General features: G+C 47.5%; 3 protein-coding genes across 3 annotated transcripts; 2 read left to right on the forward strand and 1 right to left on the reverse strand.

Annotated features, from left to right (window-relative positions):
* The first annotated feature begins 749 nt into the window (after positions 1–749).
* LOC144514012 (uncharacterized) lies at positions 750–3,582 on the forward strand. Its single transcript, XM_078245205.1, has 4 exons — positions 750–758; positions 854–995; positions 1,109–1,258; positions 2,099–3,582. The coding sequence occupies exons 2-4, from the start codon at positions 857–859 to the stop codon at positions 2,248–2,250; spliced, it is 441 nt and encodes a 146-aa protein (XP_078101331.1). The 5' UTR covers positions 750–758; positions 854–856; the 3' UTR covers positions 2,251–3,582.
* Positions 3,583–7,108: 3,526 nt separating this feature from the next.
* Positions 7,109–8,356, reverse strand: ankrd9 (ankyrin repeat domain 9). The gene has a single exon (XM_078245204.1). The coding sequence runs from the start codon at positions 8,354–8,356 to the stop codon at positions 7,535–7,537; it is 822 nt and encodes a 273-aa protein (XP_078101330.1). The 3' UTR covers positions 7,109–7,534.
* Positions 8,357–10,473: 2,117 nt separating this feature from the next.
* Positions 10,474–18,508, forward strand: LOC144514013 (uncharacterized). The gene is made up of 8 exons (XM_078245206.1): positions 10,474–10,996; positions 12,154–12,245; positions 13,526–13,558; positions 13,681–13,974; positions 14,407–14,736; positions 15,400–15,729; positions 17,450–17,679; positions 17,778–18,508. Exons 2-8 carry the CDS (start codon positions 12,206–12,208, stop codon positions 17,895–17,897), a joined length of 1,377 nt encoding a protein of 458 aa, XP_078101332.1. The 5' UTR covers positions 10,474–10,996; positions 12,154–12,205; the 3' UTR covers positions 17,898–18,508.
* Positions 18,509–20,477: the final 1,969 nt, after the last annotated feature.

Raw genomic sequence — 20,477 nt, forward strand, 5'->3', positions numbered from 1 at the left:
CCCAGAACCCCCAGAACAGGTAACACCACACAGAACAGGTAACACCACCCAGAACCCCCAGAACAGGTAACACCACACAGAACAGGTAACACCACCCAGAACCCCCAGAACAGGTAACATCACACAGAACCCCCTGAACAGGTAACACCACACAGAACCCCCTGAACAGGTAACATCACACAGAACCCCCTGAACAGGTAACACCACCCAGAACCCCCTGAACAGGTAACACCACCCAGAACCCCCAGAACAGGTAACACCACACAGAACAGGCAACACCACCCAGAACCCCCAGAACAGGTAACACCACCCAGAACCCCCAGAACAGGTAACACCACACAGAACAGGTAACACCACCCAGAACCCCCTGAACAGGTAACACCACCCAGAACCCCCAGAACAGGTAACACCACACAGAACAGGTAACACCACCCAGAACCCCCAGAACAGGTAACATCACACAGAACCCCCTGAACAGGTAACACCACACAGAACCCCCTGAACAGGTAACATCACACAGAACCCCCTGAACGGATAACACCACCCAGAACCCCCAGAACAGGTAACACCACCCAGAACCCACAGAACAGGTAACATCACACAGAACCCCCAGAACAGGTAACACCACCCAGAACAACCTGAACAGGTAACATCACACAGAACCCCCTGAACAGGTAACACTACCCAGAATCCCCTGAACAGGTAACATCACACAGAACCCCCTGAACAGGTAACACCACCCAGAACCCCCTGAACAGGTAACACCACACAGAACCCCCTGAACAGCTATAGAGGATCTTTGACTAAGTGTCTGTGTGAGCGTTCAGGTAACTGTGACATCATGTCTCTGCAGCCAATGGGAGTGCAGCTGATTAGCATTCAGACGAGTCCTAACGACCGTCTCCTCTGGGCGTTGGACAACCGAGGAAGTGTCTTCGTCCGGACCGGACTCAGTGACGAGATGCCTGTAGGGACAGACTGGGAGCTGGTTCCAGGTACCTGTCTGTCTGCTCTTGACATCTGTCTGTCTGCTCTGCTCTGATCTGTATACATTTTACATATACATGTATTTATATATAAAAACATGTAATTTATTTGTGTGTTTCAGGGTTAGCTGTGAGTCAGCTGGTCCTCAGCTCCCGGACAGTTTGGGTGCGGTGTGCAAACGGAGAAGTGGCTCGGCGTTACGGCGTCTCTGACAGAAACCCTGCAGGAGATTACTGGAAGAAGATCCCTGGAAACACCAACTGGTTAACAGGTGACTTTATACTGGTTTTTATACTGGTTTATACTGCTCAACGCTGAACCTCCTTTTAAGCTGCATTCTCGTCCAGCAGGGGGCGACTCCACTGGCTCCAAAAAGAAGTCTGTTTCTATAGAAGTCTCTGAGAAAATGAGCCGACTTCTCTCTTGATTTATTACCTCAGTAAACATTTTCGTAATGAGTTTATGGTCTCAAGCATGATGTTCATTTAGTAAATGATGGTCCCATTTATTTTAAAATAGAGGATAAAGCAGGAGATGCTTTAGGACCTGTCAATCAGGACAGAGCCTTAGCGATGCTAAGCTAACTATGCTAACACTGGGGACATTAAAACAGACCTCAACTTGTTTTTGGCTGTTGTCTGTTTTCTTCTTAAACGTTGACCCTCTCACTTTGTGTTATCACTCCAGCAACAAATAATATTCATTCATTAATTAAAAGTTTCTTAGTGTTAATTAAAGGTCTGGTTGATGACACATCAGGTCAGCAAGTCGAGTTTAGGGTTGTTGTTCCAACTTCAGCAGGCAGTCACCTCAGAACCTTGTTTGTCCCACATGTCCGACGCCACGTGAACGCAGCGTGTCTCTGTGTACCTGAACACACCATGTGTCTCTGTGTACCTGAACACACCATGTGTCTCTGTGTACCTGAATGCAGCATGTGTCTCTGTGTGCCTGAACGCAGCATGTGTCTCTGTGTACCTGAACGCAGCGTGTCTCTGTGTACCTGAACACACCATGTGTCTCTGTGTACCTGAATGCAGCATGTCTCTGTGTGCCTGAACGCAGCATGTCTCTGTGTACTTGAACGCACCATGTGTCTTTGTGTCTGCAGTGACTCCAGGGGACGAGCTGTGGGCGGTGACTCTGATTGGTGGGTTGTCTCGTCGCCTGACGAAGCTCCTCCCACAGACTCCCTGTAGGCCCGCCCCCTCTGGCCCCGCCCTCAGCGCGGACGATGGCGACGACGAATGGGAGCTCATCTGACCCCTGACCTCTGCTGGGGAGGCAGTGATGTCACAGTGACACCACTTCCTGTTTACTAACTTCCTCCTGAAGCAGGAAGTGCAGGCCGGTGAAATGACTTCAGAGGGAACCCAGGTGGCTGCTGGGAAATGAAGTGAACTGAGACTTTGTTTTATTTTGCTCAAACAGGAAGCACTTTACTCTGAAAGGACAGAGGGACCGACTGGTTCTGAACCAGGACAGTAAAGGGACATTTCACATTTACTCCAATTTATTGATTTCATTCTACTTCGGAGTGGTTCTGACTGGTTCTAACTGGTTCTGACTGGTTCTGACTGGTTAGGGTTAGGCTTACCTTACCTAGTTCAGTCTGATTCCAAACGATGACTTTAAAGGGACATTTCACAGTTTAGTTTTAGGTTTTTTATCAGGGACGACAGTTAGCTTCCAGCTAAATATTAAACATTTCAAAGTTAATTTTCTTATTTTCTATTCCTATCATTTCTATTCCTATCATTTCTCTTCAGTTTTAATTCTCTGACTTTGAGGTAAAGTAAGGACCTGGGGTCTCATTTATAAATGTGGCGTACGCACAAAACGAGGCTGAAAATATGCGTACGCCACTTCTCACGCAAAGGTTGTGATTTATAAAAAAACTAACTTGACGGGAGAATGTGCGGTCCTCCACGCAGACTCTGACCCACGTTCCTCCACCTAGACTCTGACCCATGTTCCTCCACGCAGACTCTGACCCACGTTCCTCCACCAGACTCTGACCCATGTTCCTCCACGCAGACTCTGACCCACGTTCCTCCACCAGACTCTGACCCATGTTCCTCCACGCAGACTCTGACCCACGTTCCTCCACCTAGACTCTGACCCACGTTCCTCCACGCAGACTCTGACCCACGTTCCTCCACCAGACTCTGACCCATGTTCCTCCACGCAGACTCTGACCCACGTTCCTCCACGCAGACTCTGACCCACGTTCCTCCACGCAGACTCTGACCCACGTTCCTCCACGCAGACTCTGACCCATGTTCCTCCACGTAAACCCTGACCCATGTTCTTCTACGTAAACCCTGACCCACGTTCTTCCACGCAGACTCTGACCCATGTTCCTCCACGCAGTCTCTGACCCATGTTCCTCCACGTAAACCCTGACCCATGTTCCTCCACGTAAACTCTGACCCATGTTCCTCCACGTAAACGCTGACCCATGTTCCTCCACGTAAACCATGACCCATGTTCCTCCACGTAAACCCTGACCCATGTTCCTCCACGTAAACTCTGACCCATGTTCCTCTACGTAAACTCTGACCCATGTTCCTCCACGCAGACTCTGACCCATGTTCCTCACGTAAACCCTGACCCACGTTCTTCCACGCAGACTCTGACCCATGTTCCTCCACGCAGACTCTGACCCATGTTCCTCCACGTAAACCCTGACCCATGTTCCTCCACGTAAACCCTGACCCATGTTCCTCTACGTAAACTCTGACCCATGTTCCTCCACGTAAACCCTGACCCATGTTCCTCCACGTAAACCCTGACCCATGTTCCTCTATGTAAACTCTGACCCATGTTCCTCCACGCAGACTCTGACCCATGTTCCTCCACGTAAACTCTGACCCATGTTCCTCTACGTAAACTCTGACCCATGTTCCTCCACGCAGACTCTGACCCATGTTCCTCCACGTAAACCCTGACCCATGTTCCTCTACGCAAACCCTGACCCATGTTCCTCTACGTAAACTCTGACCCATGTTCCTCCACGCAGACTCTGACCCATGTTCCTCCACGCAGACTCTGACCCATGTTCCTCCACGCAGACTCTGACCCATGTTCCTCCACGCAGACTCTGACCCATGTTCCTCTACGCAAACCCTGACCCATGTTCCTCTACGTAAACTCTGACCCATGTTCCTCCACGCAGACTCTGACCCATGTTCCTCCACGCAGACTCTGACCCATGTTCCTCTACGCAAACCCTGACCCATGTTCCTCTACGCAAACCCTGACCCATGTTCCTCTACGTAAACTCTGACCCATGTTCCTCCACGCAGACTCTGACCCATGTTCCTCCACGTAAACCCTGACCCATGTTCCTCTACGTAAACCCTGACCCATGTTCCTCTACGCAAACCCTGACCCATGTTCCTCCACGCAGACTCTGACCCATGTTCCTCCACGCAGACTCTGACCCATGTTCCTCCACGTAAACCCTGACCCATGTTCCTCTACGTAAACCCTGACCCATGTTCCTCTACGCAAACCCTGACCCATGTTCCTCTACGTAAACCCTGACCCATGTTCCTCCACACAGACTCCACGTTACCATGAAGATTAAATCCAGCAGTGCTAGTTGCACTTGTACCGAGTGATACTTGTTCCATAAACACCTCCAACTCAAATCTTTAATAAAAAGTTGTTCTTAATGTTTAATCAGCGCTGTCTCATCGTCACATTGTCCGCTACGTAGCACAGGAGGAGAAGACGGCCCGACTCCATGGAATACAGGATAACATAAAATACCCTAGCATTAGATAACTGCAGAACACAGTGTAAATAACTAAATATGTCTTTAATACTGAGCTTATATCATCAAATGTCAAAGTCTGTAAATACAGCCGTTAAGCTCTCGCGCAATCGTTACCCTTAATGTCCTCATTATCGGTCCGAACTTTAATACTGTTTGTGACAAAACTTGCATGAAGAAAAGTGTGTTTTCCTATTACACTTTTTTTCATCTTCAGATTGTATCTCGGGGGGGTTACCACTAGTTGATGCTGTGTTGGGGTCGGTGTTAACAATCACAAATTGTTGTAAACATATAAATACTGCGGTGAACCCATGCGTAATGCTGCATGATGGCACTACTGGCCCTGCAGGAGGACTACACTAATGGAAGAATCAGGAGGATGAGAGACTTCAGGGACCATGACGATGACTGGGTCATATGCCGATTTAGATTCCCTAAAGCTCAGCTCTTGAATCTATGTTCTGAATTGGGTCGAGTAGAGAGGGCAATGCGCCGGAACCGTGCCATCCCGGTCCAAATACAGGTCCTCGCCACTCTGGGGGAAACTGGCTGTTTCCAGAGGGAAATGTCAGACAGCTAAGTGTTTTATATAAATATTATATATAACCTTCACCTTTATCACTAAGGCTTGTTTGGATATAATATATAGTTCTGTTAAATCTTATTATATACGTCTGGTACATCGAAGCTGTCCCTGAGTGCTGTAATGCCTGCCGTTTTGGACGCATTATTAATACATGTAGTTATAGATCAGGTTCCCTACACTGCAAGAACAGGCCAAAATTATAATTCAATTTGCAGCAATTCCTGAACGTCTGAGAAGTTTTTTGCTTTTTCTCTGCCAGTCATCATGATACGGTGTAACAACTGCCAGGGTCACTAACATACTGGTCAGCATTCACGAGGTGCTCTGCATTGACTATTTATGGTTATAAAGGGGCGTGTACAGGGCGGGATAGGAGGTGGATTCACGTACGCAGACTTGTAGGTAATCTGTGATTTATAAAGGGAACATTGCTTACAGGTGTGCGTACACACGGTTTTATAAATCTGACTTTTTTTTGGCGTACGCCATTTTGGGCTTTTGGGGGCGTACGTACACTTATAGTAAGGATCCTACGCACAGTTTTATAAATGAGACCCCTGAACTGTTGAAGAGAAACTGTTGAGTTGAGATTTTCATTCTTATTTTCCACTCAGCAGAGATCACACTGGTTTAGCCTGGGTTAGACTGGGTTAGACTGGTTTAGACTGGGTTAGACTGGTTTAGACTGGGTTAGACTGGTTTAGACTGGTTTAGACTGGGTTACTGGGACCAGAGTGAACCAGGCAGCAAGATAACTGACAGTTCTGCTGTCTGGTTCTGGTTCTGCTGTCTGGTTTTGGTTCTGCTGTCTGGTTCTGGTTCTACCCCCCCCCCCCTGTAGAAATGTAAATGTAATCGTCTGTTTGTTGAAGAAGAAACAAGTTTAACTCTTTAAAGAAGATTATAAATAAAACCTGATGGACTCTAACAGACTCTAACAGACCCTGATGGACTTTGATGGACCCTGATGGACTCTAATGGACCCTGATGGACTCTGATGGACCCTGATGGACTCTAACGGACTCTGATGGACTCTAACAGACTCTGATGGACTCTAACAGACCCTGATGGACCCTGATGGACTCTGATGGACCTTGATGGACTCTGATGGACTCTACCGGAATCTGATGGACTCTGATGGACCCTAATGGACTCTAACGGACTCTGATGGACTCTGACGGACTCTGATGGACTCTAACGGACTCTAACGGACCCTGATGGACTCTAACGGTTTTAAAAAACTCTGATTTTAAACATTGACTCTTCCTACTCTCTTCCCCGTCTCCATGGAAACTTGTGCAGGCGTGACTCTGCTATGATGTCATCCTGATGTCAGCTGATTGGTTGGTTGGTCATTTCTGCAGCTGACCAATTAGAACTCAGTGTAAACTAAACTCACCTGTTGTGTCATTTCATTCATTAAGTCAATAAAAACTTATTGAAACAGCAGTCTTGACGTTGAGGTTCCTGATTTAGATTCTGATCCCCGGACCGACCCACGGACTCCCAGAGACCGACCCACAAGACTCACAGAGACCCCCAGAGACCGACCCACAGAGACTGACCCACAGAGACCGACCCCAAGAGACTGACACACCTACACATGTTTGATAAATAGTATTTTATTTGCATCAAGGAAAGAAACTGATTTATTTTACACTTATACACACACATATATATATATATATATATATATATATATACACACACTATCTCCACACATCCATTTTACTGTTAATACCTTTATTATAAACATGTATCTCTATCATCAGGGCGGAGCCCACGTTGTAAACATTTGATCCTCCTGCGAGAGTTCAAAATAAAATGTGGATCAGTGTTTCAACATTTCAAATGTCTCGTTTTTTCCACAACTCAAAGATATTCAGTTCAGAAAATATTCACATTTAACAAGCTGACATCACACAAGTTTACCTGTTTTATCATAAACAATGACTCAAACTGATGAACAGATGATCAGAACGGCTGATAGTTTCTTCTCCTGAGGTGTTTTAAACGTCATCCTTTAGAATATGTAGAATACTTCAGTCTCCTCGGGGTCCTAAAGCCCGTCTCCCAGACCTTTCAGCTGACTCGGCATCGTCCTGTTTTTAGTCTTTATTTACATTTCACCGTCCAATCGCAGCAGTCTTGCAGTGTTTCCACGGTGACATGCAAGGTCACTGCCAGGTGTGCGGCTGCAGGAAGTCCGGCAGCGTACTGATCTGATCTGGGCCGGACCGGGCCAGACAGCGCAGCGCCTGCAGCAGCAGGGGGGGCGGGGCCAGGCCACACAGCCAGCTGAACACCTGGTGTCCCAGCAGGCTCTGCCAGCGCCGCGGCTCGTCCTGCAGCCTCCGCGGCGCCGCTGGCTCGGGCAGGAAGAGCAGCAAGAAGTCCAGGCAGCGCTGCGCCCGGCTCCGCTCCGCTTCCTCGCAGGACACGAGTCTCTGCAGCGCGGCGTCCAAGCCGGCTGGCTGTGCGCCGTGCGCCAGCAGCAGCAGCAGGCAGTCGGGCCGTGACAGCTCCACCGCCAGCTGCACCGCCGTCTTCCCGGCGTCCGCCACGTGCGAGCAGCCGCCGCGGCTCTCCAGGTAGTCCGTCAACGAGTCGCCATGCTTCAGCGCCGCCGCCATCATGCCGAGGATCGCCACGCGGTCGTAGCGAACGGCTACGCTGAGGTGCGGTGCTCCGCTGCTGCTGCTGCAGCAGAAGCTGCAGCGCGGCGCTCTGAGCGCGCTCACGGAGTACGTGTCCAGCAGGTGGCGTGCGTAGTCCTGGTGGTCGTGCACGAGAGCGTAGAGCAGCGCCTCGGACGGCAGGAAGGCGCGCGGGTGTCCATCCTCCCAGCTAAAGACCTCCATGCTGCGCATGTCCTCCAGCAGCCAGACAGGAAGTTGCTCCCGCACAGCGCAGTAGAAGGAGAAGGACGTCTGCTCGCACTGCCGCTGAGACGGAGACGAAGACAGATGCTCCAGCTGAGAGGGCAGCAGCCACGGCATGACAGCGCCGAGACACACCTGCACACACGCACACACACACACACACACACACACACACACACACACACACACGGAGGACACGTCCATTAATCAGCAGCTCTGTAAATGTGTCAGTGAGTTCCAGCTGTAGTCTATTTGGTTATAATGGACAGACGAAGAGAACAAGAGGCCGTAAAGACAGCAACAAAATAATCTTTCTCAAGAAGCCAGGCAGAGCGACAGGAACATCGCATTCTTGTGAACCGGTTTATATGATATTGTGTGAAAATGTATGCACAACGATTCTTATGATTGAGAGATTGAGATTATGATGCAAAATTACAGCGACAGCAGGCCGGTCACACGCCAGTTAAATCTGAGAAAAGGTAAACTAGTTGGCTACAGAGCACCTTGAGACGACGGCCCTTTCAGACCCCGTTACAGTTGAGTTTAGGCAACAAGAAGTCTGATCTGGAGTACTACGACCCCGGGGGGTGGAGCAGGTAGAGGCTCGAACAGCGAAGCCTGATTGGCTGAAGGAGCTGTAATAGATTACTCTCTCAGAGCAGATCTGTGGATTTGTTTTCCAAACTTTTCTGCTTAATGAAAGTGTTTAAGAAGAGACACTACAGGTGAACAGGTAGAATATGAAACTAAGAGATATCAGCAGGAAACTTCCCAACTGATTACTGACATTAAGATGATCATTTTCTGTCTGAAATGTTTAATGATTAAATATGCAAATGAGGCATTATATAACGCTAAATCCACAGCCCCAAACAGACAAGGTGTAGTAAAATAAATGGTTTCTGAAAGAAGAAATGTTATTTCTGTGTGCCGTGTGTCTCCTAAAGCGTGGGCGTAAGGCGTGGAGTTCAGGAGATTCTCCAAACGTTGTCCTGAACGTTGCTGTCATGGTAAGTTTTGACGTTGAGAGAACAGGCTTAAGGTTATTAAGAACAGCTGTGAACCCTGAAGCCATTTAGTTCTAGAGTGTTATTTATTAGCTTTTTATTTGTACCTTTTCATTCAAACTGTTTTTAAATGGTACACACAACTCTGTAACATGATGGACATTCTCTGTAAATGTTGACACTTTTGATGCTGTTTTCCATGAAGAAACCGCCTGTTATTTGAAGCTTTAAGAGAGTAATGTCAGTGACATGAGGTGGACACACACCTGTCTGAAGTCAATCCCAAAGAGAAACGGTTTAATCTTGCTGTTTGGGTTGTGTTGGTCCTGCTGCGTGTCAGTCCGTCTGTCCCTCGGTCAAACCTCGGTCCTCAGCTGGGTCTGTCTTTTATAGGCCGCTCCATGTGTGGACGTTTGTTTTTGGAGTAGAGAGGCGGGAGAGGATCGAGTGTCTTGCATAGCGAACATAGCGGCCTTCACCCAGCTGCTGAACTCTAAACCATGAAGAGCGTAAACACCCGCAGACGTCAGTCAGCAGACAGCCACAGGACCTCTCTCTGGGATTATTGATGATTGATATGCTCACTACTGACTCTCCAAAATCTACCTTGTAGATGGAAGCATTGCCCTTCAAAATAAAAGAGAAATACATTATATATTTAAAACCTAACAGTGTGCAGTCCAACACCAACAACAGCTTCTACAAACACACATCAAATATTTTTAAATCCTTAACATTTAAAGTTCATTCTTTTGGAGGAAATTAAGCTTCTATTTCTCTTTAATCTGCATCAACAGAAGAACATTTCCAGGATAAAACCTTCCTCTCTCTCTGTGTGAAACATCATCTACCTCGTAGCTACGAGCTGCACGCTGAAATCTCAAGAAGAATATGTTAGGTCATTTCCTCTCTAACCGGGAGGTTTTGGGACGGGTGTGTGTGTGTGTATATGTGTGTGTGTGTGTGTGTGTGTGTGTGTGTGTGTGTGTGTGTGTCTGTCTGTGTGTGTGTGTGTGTCTGTCTCTGTGTGTGTGTATGTGTGTGTGTGTGTCTGTCTGTGTGTGTGTGTGTATATGTGTGTGTCTGTGTGTGTGTATGTGTGTATTTTTTTGTGAGGGTGTAACAGGTACGCAGGAGGAACAGGACTGGTTTCCCTCCATTCTTCACACACTTCCTCCATCAACAACCATCATCCTCCACTGTGTGAGACTACATTTGTACTGTTTGTTTAAATCCATTGCAGTGAGTCTGTCAGCAGAGCTACTGGGAGAGAAGAGACTCAGCAGAGCTACTGGGAGAGGAGGAGAGACTGTCAGCAGAGCTACTGGGAGAGAAGAGACTCAGCAGAGCTACTGGGAGAGGAGGAGAGACTGTCAGCAGAGCTACTGGGAGAGGAGGAGAGACTGTCAGCAGAGCTACTGGGAGAGGAGGAGAGACTGTCAGCAGAGCTACTGGGAGAGGAGGAGAGTCTGTCAGCAGAGCTACTGGGAGAGGAGGAGAGTCTGTCAGCAGAGCTACTGGGAGAGGAGGAGAGACTGTCAGCAGAGCTACTGGGAGAGGAGAGACTCAGCAGAGCTACTGGGAGAGGAGGAGAGACTCAGCAGAGCTACTGGGAGAGGAGGAGAGTCTGGGAACACACAACACAGAAGTGAGGGAGTGACTGTGGAACCTGAAGGAGGAAATACGAGGAACAAGTTTGAGAAACATCAGAGGATAAACTAAAAGAAGGAGAAGAACAAATCAGACGGTAAGAAAATGCGTGTCGGCTGCGGCGTGAGCGTGTCGGCTGCGTGGCGTGAGCGTGTCGGCTGCGTGGCGTGAGCGTGTCAGCTGCGCGTGAGCGTGTCGGCTGCGTGGCGTGAGCGTTGTTATTTGGGCTCCCATGGTAACAGGTTATAGCGTGCACACTGCCTGCGTGACACACACGTCTCAGAAAACATGACACGCCAGCGTGTTGGAAGCGTTTCCAGTCAAAATAGAATAGGAAAAGATGTTTATATGTCATTTAGACACAAATACATATTAATAAATGACATGTTGATGTTTGAAAGTCTTGAGGTTTTAAATGCAGTGTGTGTGTGTGTGTGTGTGTGTGTGTGTGTGTGTGTGTGTGTGTGTGTGTGTGTGTGTGTGTGTGTGTGTGTGTGTGTGTGTGTGTGTGTGTGTGTGTGTGTGTGTGTGTGTGTGTGTATGTGTGTGTGTGTGTGTGTGTATGTATATGTGTGTGTGTGTGTGTGTGTGTGTGTGTGTGTGTGTGTGTATATATATATGTGTGTGTGTTTATTATCAGACAACCTGGGTGTCCCAACCGAGATCAGTCCTTTTGTCCAAGCGGCACGCTGCCTTGAATTTCCCTGGGAGTCCTGACTTTTGTACCTTTGTGTTGACTGGACCGTCATGGTGTCTCTCAAGGTTCCGTCAAAGATCAGCCCCAGGCTCTTTACAGGCTTCTTGGACATAGGTCTCAATCCAGGTTGAAGTGATACTTATCGTCACTGTCCCCTCAGGGCTAAAGACCTGGATTTGGCTGGCTTGAAGGCCATTCTTGCCCATGTGATAAGGCTCTCCAGTCCGCGAAGGAGCCAGTGGCATTCTGTCACTGATCGTCGGCCCCTGCATTTCATTTCAGCTGACTTGACAAGAATATTCATTTCCAGTGTGAGCAACCCCACTGATATGGTGCAAGCAGTAATGATGCCTTTCTGTAAGCGATGCCATGCAGATGTTATTGTCCCAGAGGTGAATCTCAAACTGAAGCTGTCATAGTAGTCCCAAATGTGTTCTTGGATCTTCTCTGGGATATGGTATGCTTCCCTGTACTGTATGTGTTCACATTAACTTGGCAATTGAAGCAGATTCTGATTTATTCTGTTGTAGTAAAGCTCCTCCTCTTCCTGTTCACAGATATACACCGAGGACAGCACACAGGGTTATCAGAGAGACGCTCCATCTGGACATGTATCATCTGTTGGTGCTGTTGCTGTTGTGCAGCTCAGGTAGGACTCTGCTTTAAATATGACATGTTATTATTCTAATATTTGTGTTGATCTTTAAATCAGAAGACACACTGCTCTCACACAGACAGAAAAAAAGACAAAAAGGAAAATGAATTTAACACTGAATCCTTAATGCACGCTAGTCAGCAATGGTGTTCCACAAGGCTCTGTGCTTGGAACACTTCTATTTACCTTAAATATGCTTGTTCTAGGCAATATAATTAGGAAACACTGTTTCACTGTTATGCAGATGATACCCAATTATATCTATCGATTATGCCAGAAGAAACCAATAAACTAGTTAAACTTCAAGCATGTAAAACTTATGGAATATGTACCTGTAAGAGCCAATTAGTGCCTTTGGTATAGATAGGAACCAATCTTTGCTTCCTCGGGGGCAACCCGGAAGCACATAAATTTTTTTGACCACACGGACACACGCACACGCACACCAACACCACAACACTACACTGGCATACATACAAGCAGTGATGATTGTCTGGAAACCCAACTAAGATCTCATGGAAATAAATGGAACCAAAGATTTTAACTGCAAATAAGACTTTGACTTTCATTGATCAAAAAGATAAAAAGTATACGTTTATTTCAAGTTCCTCCCAAACAGCAGACTAGTGTTCTGTGTATTCACATGTTCATCTTACCTTTAGTAAACTGGTAAAATATTTCCAGAGTGAGTTCATTAAGGTGATTCTGAGCTGCTAGAAGAACCTTTACACACTGATCTCAAGAAGTGGTGTATGTATGACATGCCAATTCGTATGCCATTTTGGTGTGTTATCAAGACGCATAATTGTTTTTTAGCATGTTTATCAACGCCGTCTCAATAAGATGACGTAGCATTAAGAGTGACAACATTAGCGAGTAGTATGAAACGCTGAAAATCTGCGTAGGGAGGTTGGTTGGGGGGGATGGATGGGTCAAACACAGGACTTTCACCCAGGAGACAGGGGATCGGGTCCCACGTGTCACGATTCATAAACCCAAACGTCCCGTTGTTCTTTTCCTAAACCCAACCCGTCCACTGTATACGACCGTCCCGTTATTCGGCGTAGACATACACGGGCGTAGACATAAACGCAGATAGCTCAAAATGTGTAGAGATAACACGCCACTTGACTTTAGAAAGTGGAGTATATGTTTATGCGAAGCGATTATGTCATGTTGCTTTACAAAACAACCTGAGAGAGTTTGTTCTGTCCACAGTTGTGATCCAATCATGCTCCTTTATACTGATGTTTACCTTCTGATTTTCTCCTCAGGACTGCAGGCTAAAGGAGAACACGCCTCAAGAGGTACGCAGAGACAAAAAGGAAATATAAATAATCATTAGATTAGTATCAACAGTACCAGTTTAATCTTTTCTTTATTAAATACACTTTCTTCTCTCGCTGATGACTCTCCTGTTTCTGTTCAGAGTCTTTCAGGTTGGTGGGAAGAGCCAGTCGCTGTGCAGGAACACTGGAGGTAAAAGAAAATGGAGAGTGGAGACCAGTGTATGGTGTATTTTACTTTAACTGGAACCTGAAGGCAGCAGATGTTGTCTGCAAAGAGTTGGACTGTGGCTCTGCTGTTTCTGTAGAAGAGAGAAAAGAGTCCTCAGTCAGATCTGTGTGGTGGATCAGGCCTGACTGTGTTCAGTCTAGATCTACTCTGAGGAACTGTGTAGTATCAGGTCCCCCTTCCTCCATCCAGGATCTCACCTGCTCAGGTAAGCCCATCAGTGACATCATCTATGACATCATGTATGACAGTAATGTACCCAGGTTGACACACACACACACACACACACACACACACACACACACACACACACACACACACACAAACACACTTGCAGCAGCTAGAATGGCAGCAGACTGTCTCCAGCAGCCATGATGGAGTCTGATCAGCTGCTGCCTCAGTAAATCAGCTGCTGAATGCACCAAGATATAAGTCTGTATATATGAAACATACATCCTCTGTAAATATGAAACATACATGTCTGCTGCTTCAGGAGTCCCCTGGGGCAACCAGCCTGAAAGGACTCCTTTTTATTGTGGGTCACAGATGTTCTCAGAACAGGAACTTGTGACTATGGCAGCTGTTGAAAGTGTGCTAGGCCTGACAAGTTCACAACGTCTGTGTGTATCTGTGTTTACAGACCTGCTGCTTCAGCCCAACATCTCTGTGTCCTCCTCCATGGACGGGGTCTCCGAGGCCCAGCAGCAGGGGTTCCAGGTGTTCAGGGGCTCCACCTTCACTATCAGCTGCTCCATCCAGCCACAGTACCCAGGAGGCTTCTTCCAGCTCACATTCACCTCCTCCAACTCAGCACACAACTCCACCCAGCCAGCTGTTAATCACTCTGCCCACTTCCTGTTTCCTGCTGCAGAGCCCGCCCAACAAGGAACATACAGCTGTGTTTATCATCTCTATGTTTTTTCTCATAACTTTTCCTCTGAGAGCCGTCTGCTCTCTCTCACCGTCTCAGGTAAGCTGGAAAAAATGATCGGTCCAAACTGAGTGAAAATGATCAGCTGACGACATGTTCTTTCTGGACTGACGCTGATACGACTGTCATCGTCTTACATGTGATTTATAGAAACCAAACTTATAGAAACCAAACTTATGCAAAGTGTATAAATGGCAACAACAACCCTCCCAATCACAAGAGTCAAACTGGAGCAGAGTGGGTGGAGGGGGTCCGGAGGAGGGACTCAGGGTCCAGTATCCGGGGAAATGAAGAATGGGGAAAAGGGCAGGGGCGGAGACGAAATCTTCAGGTGGTTGGCATGGACACAGGACAGACGGGCAGAGCACCTCTGGTGGACGGCCTAGAGACTCATGGTCAGGAATGCTGCCAGAGGAACCACAACCACTGGAACTGAAGACAATAGAGGCTCTGAAACTTGGGGTTGTTGCAGCTCAACAGGAAGTTAGGATTGTTGCAATTTAACATGAATTTGGGATTATTGCAGCTCAGCAGGAATTTGGGATTGTTGGAGCTCAACGGGAACTAGGGATTGTTGCAGCTGTTGAAAGTGTTCAAAATGAGAAACAATTGTTAGAGTGTAATAAATGTAAATGTCACTTTTAATGTTACTGTTGCTAGGACTGGCAAGTTCACAATGTCTGTTTGTGTCTGTGTTTACAGACCTGCTGCTTCAGCCCAACATCTCTGTGTCCTCCTCCATGGACGGGGTCTCCGAGGCCCAGCAGCAGGGGTTCCAGGTGTTCAGGGACTCCACCTTCACTATCAGCTGCTCCATCCAGCCACAGTACCCAGGAGGCTCCTTCCAGCTCACATTCACCTCCTCCAACTCAGCACACAACTCCACCCAGCCAGCTGTCAATCACTCTGCCCACTTCCTGTTTCCTGCTGCAGAGCCCGCCCACCAAGGAACATACAGCTGTGTTTATCGTCTCTATGTTTTCTCTCATAACTTCTCCTCTGAGAGCCGTCTGCTCTCTCTCACCGTCTCAGGTAAGCGGACTGTTTACAGGTGTGGAGAAGATGATTGGTCCAAACTGAGTTAAAATGATCAGTTGACAACATGTTGTTTCTAGACTGACCCTGTGATGTGTTACATAGCATATCATCATCATCATCATCATCATCATCATCATCATCAACTTTATTGCCAGACTCAAGGTCCATTCAGAAGACACAGACATGACATACAATATACAACCAAACGTATACAAAGTGTTAAAATGGCAAACAATAAACTGAAGTACAGATGTTGATGTTTGGTTACCAGAATAACTCTGGTTCTCTGAGAACTGAGTGAGTGTTTCACTACTACGAGAAGAACCTACTGATGCGACCAATCACCAAACTCCACTGCCACCACATCTATCAGAACACTTTCTGTTTTCATGTGTAGTTCCTCCACCTGACAGAAGCAGGGCGCTGGTGTGCTCAGATACACTCAATTCAATTCCATTTTCAATTCAAATTTATTTCTAGTATCAAATCCCAACAAGAGTTATCTCAGAACAGTTTACAGAGAAGGTTTAGACCACACAATAATTTACAAAAACCCAACAACCCCCCCAAGACCAAGCATTTGCCTTTTTACAGGCAGAAACCGGTCCGGTCTCTGGGGGACGCGGTCTGGGGGACGCGGTCTGGGGGACGCGGGCCGGTCTCTGGGGGATGCGGTCCGGTCTCTGGGGGACGCGAGTTGGGTTTAGGAAAAGAAGAACGGGGAAAGGAAACCTCACAAGCGGGAAACGATCCCCGCTCTCTGGGGCGAAAGTCCTGTGTACTGTAGTCGTGCTGTGATCAAAAAACATGCTTCCCATTAAAATCCATTAGTTTAAAAATCATGCTGGCCACCACAAAATATACGAGAAAAACGTGTCCGTGTACAGGAATCAATAGATTAAATTACGTGACCGTTTCAAGAACTGACGTGAGACTGGGTTGTGTCAACAGAGGCAAAGTAACTGGGGGAAACAGAGGCTCTGTAACGGGGCAATAAAAGCTCTGGATGTGGGGACAACAGAGGCTCAGGAACTTAAGGCAACAGATGCACAAGAACTTGGGGCAACAGAGGCTCTGGATTTTTCGGCAACACAGGCTCCGGAACTTGGGATTGTTGCCGCTAAACAGGAACTCTGGTTGGCTGGACCACCAGCTACAAATGAATAGCAGGCGCCGAAAGGGCTGCCAACAGGACTCTGGGGACAGGAGTCAGCCAGACAACCAAATGGTAACGCGATATAGGATTTGGCAGGTCCACTGACTAGAAACTAAGCAGGACACGTAGTACCTCCGTGGTACATGACAGTTGCCAGCATCATGGATCAGGATCATGACACTTGCTTTTCATTTCAGGGCCCATGTTGACAGGATAGAGCAGCAACGGCCCTCGTTAGCCGTGCTGCAGCAGTGTGTCCTGCGTGTTTTCTCTTTCCGGACCTCAATATTTCTAAACACTGGCTCTGGTCCAGACCTTATCCCTTTTAATTTGTATGGATACTTTTATGTGTGGATAACAGATTTTTATTCTGGGTAACATTTTAATGAGACAGAGTTACAACATTTGAACTTGTGTGGAGATCAAAGATTGTAGAGTTCCTGAGCATAAGGAACAGAACAGAGAAATCTGCAGATGATACTGTTGCTAGGACTGGCAAGTTAATAATGTCTGTCTGTTTCTGTGTTTACCATCATCATCAACATCATCCATCATCAGATCCATCATCAAATCCATCAGATCCATCAGATACATCATCAAATCCATCAGATCCATCAGATCCATCACATCCATCACATCCATCAGATCCATCACATCCATCAGATCCATCAGATCCATCATCAAATCCATCAGATCTACCAGGTCCGGCACCTTTTATCTTCGGAATGGTTGTCTTACTCTCGCTGACTCTGCTGTTGGTGATCACTGCTCTTTCCTTCTACTGTAAGGTACGGACACACACCTGCTGTTTAGAACATAGACTGTATACAAAATGGCGGAGGAGTGATGCAGGAAGTCACATCTGTGTGTTGTCATGTCTCTCCAGGCCAGCAGGGGGCAGAAGCCGGACAGACCGAGGAACATTGTGCTGGTTTATTATAAGCGACTTGTTTCTGCAGCTGAAGGAGAGCTGACTGAAGAGGAAGAAGTGCAGAGAGCAGAGTAACACCTCTGAGGATCTCATCTCACATGCAGATGGATTGTATTATTCAAGTTCCCTTTTATTGTCTAAGCCATTTCTTCCAATCTTTGGGTTACCTGGTTTCCTTGTGTAATAATAGTGCGTTCCATTTACCGGGGAACTCGTAAGCCAGAGCTGGGACGGATGTCACACCCGAGTTGACTGCTTCAATTTAACAAGTCTCATTTTCATTGTGGGGTTAGCTCTAGCCATCAATGCGGATTCCGTCCTGGTCGTGGAACAACGGACCAGATCTTTACTCTTGCAAGGATCCTGGAGGGAGCCTGGGAGTATGCCCAACCAGTCTACATGTGTTTTGTGGATCTGGAGAAGGCGTATGACCGGGTGCCCCGGGAGATACTGTGGGAGGTGCTGCGGGAGTACGGGGTGAGGGGGTCCCTTCTCAGGGCCATCCAATCTCTGTACGACCAAAGCGAGAGCTGTGTCCGGGTTCTCGGCAGTAAGTCGGACTCGTTTCAGGTGAGAGTTGGCCTCCGCCAGGGCTGCGCTTTGTCACCAATCCTGTTTGTAGTATTTATGGACAGGATATCGAGGCGTAGTCGGGGTGGAGAGGGGTTGCAGTTTGGTGGGCTGGGGATCTCATCGCTGCTTTTTGCAGATGATGTGGTCCTGATGGCATCATCGGCCTGTGACCTTCAGCACTCACTGGATCGGTTCGCAGCCGAGTGTGAAGCGGCTGGGATGAGGATCAGCACCTCTAAATCGGAGGCCGTGGTTCTCAGCAGGAAACCGATGGAGTGCCTTCTCCAGGTAGGGAATGAGTCCTTACCCCAAGTGAAGGAGTTCAAGTACCTTGGGGGTCTTGTTCGCGAGTGAGGGGACAATGGAGCGGGAGATTGGTCGGAGAATCGGCACAGCGGGTGCGGTATTACATTCAATTTATCGCACCGTTGTGACGAAAAGAGAGCTGAGCCAGAAGGCAAAGCTCTCAATCTATCGGTCAGTTTTTGTTCCTACCCTCACCTATGGTCATGAAGGCTGGGTCATGACCGAAAGAACAAGATCCAGGGTACAAGCGGCCGAAATGGGTTTCCTCAGGAGGGTAGCTGGCGTCTCCCTTAGAGATAGGGTGAGAAGCTCAGTTATCCGTGAGGAGCTCGGAGTAGAGCCGCTGCTCCTTTGCGTCGAAAGGAGCCAGTTGAGGTGGTTCGGGCATCTGGTAAGGATGCCCCCTGGGCGCCTCCCTAGGGAGGTGTTCCAGGCACGTCCAGCTGGGAGGAGGCCTCGGGGGAGACCCAGGACTAGGTGGAGGGATTATATCTCTAACCTGGCCTGGGAACGCCTCGGGATCCCCCAGTCGGAGCTGGTTAATGTGGCCCGGGAAAGGGAAGTTTGGGGTCCCCTGCTGGAGCTGCTACCCCCGCGACCCGACCCCGGATAAGCGGATGAAGATGGATGGATGGATGGTTAGCTCTAGCCAGGTTAGCTTTTGTTAGCAATACCAGTTGATAACAACCCAATAAGTAAATTTTTCAATTCAATTACATTTTATTTATAGTATCAAATCACAAAAAGAGTTATCTCAGGACACTTTACAGATAGAGTAGGTCTAGACCACACTATAATTTACAATGACCCAACTATTTCCCATGAGCAAGCATTTGGTGCAACAGTGGTGAGGAAAAACTTCCTTTTAGGCAGAAACCTCAGACAGACCCAGGCTCTTGGTGGGCAGCATCTGTCGCTGACGGTTTGGACACAGACATTAATACAGATATACAGATATAGAGAAATATGATTCATAACACACTGATGCTGCATCGGGAGCACGGTTAAGTGTCTTGCCCAAGGACACTTCGACATGTGACTGCAGGGCCAGGGATCAAACCACCAGCCTTCTGATTGGCTGACGACCGCTCTACCACCTAAGCCACTTTAAGAGGCTTTATTGTCATTGCAACACTGTCTGGCAGTATTACAACGAAAGTACATTGGTACTCCCTGAGTATTAAAAACAACACAACAATCATTAAAAATGTACAACTAATAAAAAATTACTTGGACATTACAGATAACAGATTACGTATTGCACATTCATATGTTAGCAGCCTAATTAATAAATAGGTAAATAACCCTACGTTACATTTGCAGCCAGCACTTTGTTACCAAGTCAAATATGTAAATGTCAGTTTTCTTTAAGTTATTAAACTAACATTTAATTAATGTAACAAGTCTGAAGTTACTGTGTGTGTGTGTGTGTGTGTGTGTGTGTGTGTGTGTGTGTGTGTGTGTGTGTATATATGTGTGTGTGTGTGTGTGTGTGTGTAACTTAAGTGAGACTCGAGTCAGAGTCTGGAACTCGAGTCTCCGTCTCTGGGGTCCTTCTGGGAGTAATCTCGGGGTACAGGGGTTCTGGAGAAAGCTGCGAGCAGCTGCACCAGGCCGAGCAGTGGCCCGTTCTGAATCATGCATCCAAAGTTCCCGTTCAGACCAAAAGACACCACGACTAGTCTCTGACTCTTCGTGAAGGTGGTCGGATGGCATCTCCTCTCCTTGAATGAAATGTAATGTTGTTACCTCCCCTGGAGAGTCCTTTCTTAAGAT

This window comes from Sander vitreus, unplaced genomic scaffold (assembly GCF_031162955.1).
Source record: "Sander vitreus isolate 19-12246 unplaced genomic scaffold, sanVit1 ctg410_0, whole genome shotgun sequence".
Classification (NCBI taxonomy): Eukaryota; Metazoa; Chordata; class Actinopteri; order Perciformes; family Percidae; genus Sander; species Sander vitreus.